At 47.3% G+C, this 6,817-nt stretch overlaps 2 protein-coding genes across 2 annotated transcripts; both read right to left on the reverse strand.

Annotated features, from left to right (window-relative positions):
• Window positions 1–575: 575 nt before the first annotated feature.
• On the reverse strand, window positions 576–2,162 carry LOC112090267. The gene is made up of 2 exons (XM_024163078.1): window positions 1,613–2,162; window positions 576–1,402 (listed from the first exon to the last, which is right to left on the reverse strand). Exons 1-2 carry the CDS (start codon window positions 2,160–2,162, stop codon window positions 576–578), a joined length of 1,377 nt encoding a protein of 458 aa, XP_024018846.1.
• A 1,094-nt stretch (window positions 2,163–3,256) lies between these two features.
• Window positions 3,257–3,826, reverse strand: LOC112092009. Its single transcript, XM_024169023.1, has one exon. The coding sequence runs from the start codon at window positions 3,824–3,826 to the stop codon at window positions 3,257–3,259; it is 570 nt and encodes a 189-aa protein (XP_024024791.1).
• Window positions 3,827–6,817: the final 2,991 nt, after the last annotated feature.

Consider the following 6,817-nt stretch of genomic DNA (forward strand, 5'->3'; position numbering starts at 1 on the left):
GCCATATATCATGGAGAAGGGTGTTTCACCTGTGGTAGTTCGGCTTGTCGTTCTATATGCTCACAGGACATTTGGAAGTTGTTCTGCCCATTTCCCTTTTAAATCATCGAGCTTCGTCTTTGGGGTATACTTTAGTATCTTGTTGACAGCCTTGACTTGACCATTGGATTGTGGATGTATTGGCGCTGAGAAGTCTTTTCGGATGCCTAAGGTGTCGCAGAATCTCGCGTTGAGGCATTATCAAATTGTTTCCCATTGTCAGATACTATCGAGTGTGGGACCCCAAATCTGCACACGATGTTGTTCCACATGAAGTTGGTGCAAACTGCTTCCGTGGTCGTTGTTAGAGCCTTCGCTTCTACCTATTTAGTGTAGTAGTCTACTGCGACGATGGCAAACTTAAAGCCTCCTGGTGTGAGGTGTAGGGGCCCGATTAGATCAACCCTCCATTTGGGAAAGGCCCATGGGCTGAGAATTGGGGTTAGGTTTTCTGGGGGTGCTCTAGGAATTGTGGCATATTTTTGGTATTTATCGCAGTGTCGAGCGGATCAAAATGCGTCTTTTTTTAGCATAGGCTAATAATATCCCTGTCTCAAAACCTTGAGAGCTAAAGACTGTCCCCCAGTATGATTACCGCATACTCCTTCATGGATTTCCTGGAGGACCCTCTGGGCTTCGCCATCGTTTAGGCATCGCTGCAAAGGCGTGGAGTAGCCTCGTCGGTAAAGCAAACCGTCGTATAATAGGTACCTGGCGGCTCTATATCTGAGTCGTTGGGCCTCATCTTTATCACTTGGCAGCTTTGCATTTGTCAGATATTGGATTAGTAGTGTCATCCAACCCTCGTCCGTCTGGATGGTCAAGGCCTCAATTTTTTCCTCAATTGTTGGCCGCTCCAGGTCTTCGATGGGAACAATCCCTAGCATGTCGAAATCCCTGGATGATGCTAGTTTCGCCAAGGCGTCGGTGTTGGTGTTCTCAGCTCGTGGTATTTGAAGTATTTCATAGCTTTTGAAGCAGACGAGCTCTTCCTTTACTTTTCTCAAGTATGCACCCATTTTTTCACCGCGCGCTTGGTATTCTTCATTTACTTGTCCAACGACCAGTTGAGAATCACTGAAGATGCCGAGCCTCTCGACTTTTAAATGATTCGCCAATCGTAATCCGGCAATCAGTGCTTCGTACTCGGCTTCATTATTCGACGCCTTGAATTTAAATCGTACCGCCGAAGTAATTTTGTGGCCTTCTGGGTTGATCAATAGGACACCGGCTCCTGACCCGTTTTCGTTCGATGCTCCATCTACGTAGAGCCTCCACCTTGTCGTCTTGACTTCGTGTGTGGAGGGAGTTGGCCTATGAGAGAACTCAGCTAGGAAGTCCGCCAGCGCCTGCCCCTTAATTGCTGTTCTTGGTACATACTTGATGTCGAACTAGCTTAGCTCTACCGACCATTTGAGAAGTCGACCAGAAGTTTCGGGTTTTTGCAATGCCTGCCTTAACGGGTGATTTGTTAGAACCCGTATTGTGTGGGATTGAAAGTAATGCCGAAGCTTCCTTGAGGCTATCATCAGGGCGAGGGCCAGTTGTTCCATTTCAGCGTATCTTGACTCACCGTCGAGGAGTCTTTTGCTTACATAGTAGACTGGCAGCTGGACTTTTTCTTCCTCTCTTATCAGCACAGAGCTCATGGCGTGTTGTGACACGGAGAGGTATAGGCTTAGCTCTTCGTTGGTGATGGGTTTTGATAGGATCAGCAGCATGCCCAGGTGCTCTTTTAATTTTTGGAAGGCCTCCTCACAGTGTGGCGTCCATTCAAAATGCTTACTTCTTTTTAAAGCGTCGAAGAAGGGGACACACTTTTCTGTTGCCTTTGATATGAATCTGTTTAGAGCGGCGACACACCCTGTCAACCTTTGAACCTCTTTTGGATTAGTTGGAGACCTCATATCCTGCAAGGCTTTTATCTTTTCAGGGTTAGCCTCTATTCCCCGGTTACTGCCCATGAAAACGAGGAATTTCCCCGATCCGACTCCAAAGGTGCACTTTAGGGGGTTTAACTTCATGTGGTATCTCCTTAATACACAAAACATTTCCCCCAAATGGTCGACGTGATGGGTGGCCCTGGTACTCTTTACAAGCATATCATCGACGTAAACTTCCATTGATTTACCGAGTAGTCGAGCAAACATTTTATTCACGAGCCTTTGATATGTAGAGGCTTTTATCGGTTATGAAGGATGTGTGCTCTTCGTCAGTTGGATGTATGGGGATCTGGTTGTATCCAAAATAGGCATCCATAAAACTTAGCATCTCATGCCCTGCAGTGGCGTCGACCATTTGGTCTATTCGAGGGAGTGGGAAACCATCTTTTGGGCATGCTTTGTTAAGGTCACTGAAGTCGATGCATGTTCTCCATGTCCCGTTAGGCTTGACTACCAAAATGGGGTTTGAGACCCACCGAGGGTAATGGGCCTCTCTAATGAAACCGTTGTTGATCAACTTATCGACCTCTTCTTTTAATGCCTCGTACCTCTCCGGGTTCATTGGTCGGTGCTTCTGGCATTTGGGGGGATATGAGGGGTCGATGTTCAGAGAATGGCATATGACTCCTGGGTCGATCCCTTCTATATCCGCATGATTCTAGGCGAAGACATCCAGGTTCTTTTTGAGGAAACTCTCGACTTCCACCCTAAGTGATGGGGTTAAGTCAGAGCCTATTTTGAGCACTCTGGTTGGCTCATCCTTGTCGACTCGGATCTCCACCAGCTGTTCGACGGGTTGAGACCATGCGGCCTCCTCTTGGACCCTGGGGCCTATGTCTTTTACGGCACCCTGATAGACCACTCTGGACTCCTGCCTCCCGGGCTGGTCGTATCTACGTAAGGCATCAGAATATACAACTCTAGCCTCGTAATGGTTTCTTTTTATTTTAACCGACTCTGTTTGAGGTAGGGAATTTGACCTTCTGGTGGTAAATGGACGTTATTGCCCTTAACGCCTAAAGGGTCGGCCTTCCAATGACGGCATTGTATTGGGAGCCTCCTTTTATTACCACAAAATTGGTTATTATGGTGGCCTGTCGGGGTTTCTCCCCTACGTTTATAGGCAGTCGGATTGTTCCCTAAGGGATGACGGAATCCCCAGTGAAACCGTACAATGGTCTAGAGGGTTTTTCCAATTGCTCCTTCGGGATCCCCATCTTTTCTAGGCAGTCGGAGTATAGGAGGTCTACCGAGCTTCCATTGTCCACCAGAATTCAGCATACGATGTGATTTCTGATTACGGCTTCTACCACCAAAGCGTCGTTATGGGGGAAGTGAACCCCGTTGGCATCGTCCTCATTAAATGCTACGTCAGCACTGCCGAACCTTGTTGCTTTTATGGCAGAGACATTCCAGAACCTTTCCTGGTACACCCCTTTGGCTTCGTGGGCGTAGTCTTTCTGAGATATTCTCAAGTCTCCTCCAATATACGGACCACCGAGGATGGTTCGTATGACGCCGACGGGTTCCCGGTCCTCTGGTCGTCGTTTCTCCTCTTGACGTCGACTACCATTTTGGTCACCATGGCCATCGTTTCTTGGCCTTCGCTCGGCCTTGAACTCCTGCAGCCTTCCTTCTCGGATTACCCTTTCTATTTCATCTTTTAGGTTGGCGCAATCGTTGGTATGGTGGCCGACGTCACCGTGGAACCTACAATATTTCTTCTGGTTCCTTCGGCTCGGATCTGACCTCATCGGCTCGGGGCGGCGCAGTAAGTTCCCGCGACCTACTTGATTAAACACTTCCTCGACTCCTACTGTTAATTGATGGTAGGAGTCGTACATTTGAAACGGTCGAGGCTTGCGGTTCTCCTCTTGCCTCGGTTTCTTAGTTTCTGGAGTGTTTGGCGCCGAAGCAGATTGTTTGTCTCCGCCTCCTCCGCCTCGTCGCTTCTTTCCGTCCTATTTCCCTGCCTCGACCCTTATTCAGTCCCTTTATTTTTGTTGGACCTGTGCTCGGGGTCGTTTGCATCTGCTTTCTCAGCATTGATGTACCCTTGCGCTCGTGCAAGGAATTCTTTGTAACTGGACGGAGGCTTCCGGTTCAGCTCTCTCTTGAAGGGGGTAATTTTCTTCATGCTAGATAATGCCCCCATCAAGGCTTCCCTGTCGGTTATGTCCATCGTTATGGCAACAGCTTCCCCATACCTTGCGAGCCATTCTTTTTAATGACTCGTTTGGCTTCTGGTATATTGTAGTCAAGTTCTTCTTTGGAGGGACATACTTTTTTACTCCTATAAACTGGAGGGAAAAAGCTTCCTTCAACTCATCCCAGCTCGAGATGGAGTTTGGTTTTAGCGTTCGAAACCATCTCCGGGCAGAGTCTGTCAAATGGTTTCGGAAGGCTCGGCACATGATCTCCTCGGCATATCCATGTACCAGCATGTACCCTGTGTACATTTCTAAGTGATCATCGGGATCCCCCCTGCCGTTATATGGTGGGATCGAGGGTGATGTGTATTTATCAGGGAGAAATGGTGCCATAATTTCCTCGGTAAATGGGTGGTCGTGCGTCCGACTTGGTGTGATGTCGACGTTCACCACCTCGGCCACTCGTCCTATGTTTTTCTTTAGGCCGACGACATCGCCCGTGAGCTTTTGCTCTAGGCTGGCCATGCGCTCCATAATGGCTAGGGCCTCATTCGTAGAGATTGCTGAGCCAGCTCCTCTTGACGCCTCAGCCCTTTGCGCATTGGGTCCGCCTCTTGCCCGTCCACCCGCCTGCACCGACCCCGCATCTCCTAAAGGGTTCCTGCCAAGGTTCTGAGGTGGCATTTAGGGGTTTCCCAGGCCTCCGGCTATTTGGTTCTCCGGAGCCCGGAGTCCGGCGGCCCTTGGACGACTGCTGGTGGATTGGGCGGGCCGAGGCCTGGGATCACCCCGAAGATTTTCACTATCCCCGACTCCCTCCAGGATGTCTTGGCAGTCACTGGGGTTGTGGTTTCCAGCCATGGCGGCTTCTATCGGTCTCGGGGCGTCTTCCAGTGGCGGCATCGAGTTTCTTTCGTCCAAGCGCTCAACCACAGTCATTAGTCCCCGCACCAGGTCGATTAGGGTAGTGAGCTGGGCCTGCACCTGCACAGGATCTGGTTGTGACACGTCTAGAGGTGGGGCTCCGTTTCTAACCGGGGGTAGATCTTCTTCCATCCCGTTGTTTGCCGGATGTGTGGCAGTTTATTCCACCTGGCCGCCTTGGTTGATGGCCTCGATTCTTCTTCTTAAAGGCATGTCAACTAACGCATGAACCAGAGATTCTGGGTTCGGTCCCCAGTGGAGTCACCAATTGTTGACGGTGAAATTTCGTCAACAGAAATACACCGGATCACCCTCTGGTATCCTGTGGGGTTACCGGCTAGAAATTAGTTGTATATTTGAAATTATGCTATAAAGTGTTTGTTGTGTTTTGTGGGCGTGAAAAACAATACTTAAAGGAGAGGACACACGAGTTTTATAGTGGTTCACTCTGTTAATGAAGAGCTACATCCACTTGTGTATTGTATTTCTTTAGGACTCTTTACAATTTACATGCACGTATCCTCTATCTTCTCTTATGCTTTGGAGAGCCTCTCCTTTGGCGTATGGGGCTTGCTCTTTTTATAGCCCAAGCTTCCTTCGTGGGTGGTTTTCCTTCATAAGTGGAAGTACTCGAGTGGCCTACCTTCTAAGTTAAGACCGTAGCCCACTAATCACTTTTGGACTGTTCACTCAGCCATTTAGTCTTCTATTACGGCTCTGTGAATTCCTGTAATCTCTCACTGCCCACTGCATGGCGGTTTAAGGGTTTATAATTAATGCCCATATTGCAGACGTATCCCAATTCTGGACGCAACTTATGGTGTCAGACATCTTCCTCTCGGCGTCTGTGCCGCGCGGATCTTATGCCCTTCCTAATCTTTCCGAAGGCTGTTTGCATAAATTCGACGTCACAACGGGTCAACACCCTAATTTGGGCCTTTCTTTGCTACGTCAAGGGTAGTCGAACTCTTGGCGTCAAGGATGATCGATGTCTTGGCGTCGAGGGGGGCCACCTTTGAAGAGGAGGTAGGACTACGTGTCATGTTCTCGACGCTCAACCTGTCACCCATATTTTACCACACAACACCAACTATGAAAGAATTAAATTCTCTGACTAAATCAGAAATAAAAGAGAAAAAACTGTGTATTAATAAGAATAACCAAACTGTACGCGCTGTTATGCCTCCTTCACGCTAATTAGCATATATATATATATATATATATTTATGCTCTGCATATATATTTATTCTCTTCAAAGGGAAGTCGTCTGCAAGTCTTGGTCGGCAAGCCGAAACAACTCATGGGCCTTGACCCAACACCCGAAACAAGCTAACGGGCTTAATTAAAGCCATACTGAACAATATGGGGGATCCATATGCAAACAGCTAGAACATTGAATAAAGAAACGAGCGAGATCATTAACAAGAAACAGGAAAGATATATAGGTAAAATTGAAAGGGACAATTCTGAAATCATTAGAACTAAGTTTTTTTTATAGATCAGATGTAATTATCTTTGATTTTTTTTTTCAACTAATTATGTGACAGCTATCGCAATATCCCAGTTAAGTTGGCGTCTACTAACCCATACTGTTCCACACTAAGCCACCCAATCAAAAATTATTAAAAACAGGAATAAGTATCCAATCTAAGGTTTAACTAATTACGAATGTGTAGTATGAGTATGAATACCATAAAAACACTTAAAAAAAAGTCACATATTATTATGCGAGTGGTAGGATCATTAGTATTATATATATAT

This window comes from Morus notabilis, unplaced genomic scaffold (genome assembly GCF_000414095.1).
Source record: "Morus notabilis unplaced genomic scaffold, ASM41409v2 Scaffold4025, whole genome shotgun sequence".
NCBI classification, from domain to species: domain Eukaryota; kingdom Viridiplantae; phylum Streptophyta; class Magnoliopsida; order Rosales; family Moraceae; genus Morus; species Morus notabilis.

What these genes read in the sequence shown, in the direction of transcription:
- LOC112090267 (XM_024163078.1), bottom strand. Translation starts at nt 2,162, where the DNA reads ATGGAAGTTTACGTCGATGATATGCTTGTAAAGAGTACCAGGGCCACC. An exon ending in AAGCAAAAGACTCCTCGACG is followed by an intron (nt 1,403 to 1,612) that starts GTGAGTCAAGAT and finishes TACCAAGAACAG; the next exon opens with CAATTAAGGGGCAGGCGCTG.
- LOC112092009 (XM_024169023.1), bottom strand. Translation starts at nt 3,826, where the DNA reads ATGTACGACTCCTACCATCAATTAACAGTAGGAGTCGAGGAAGTGTTT.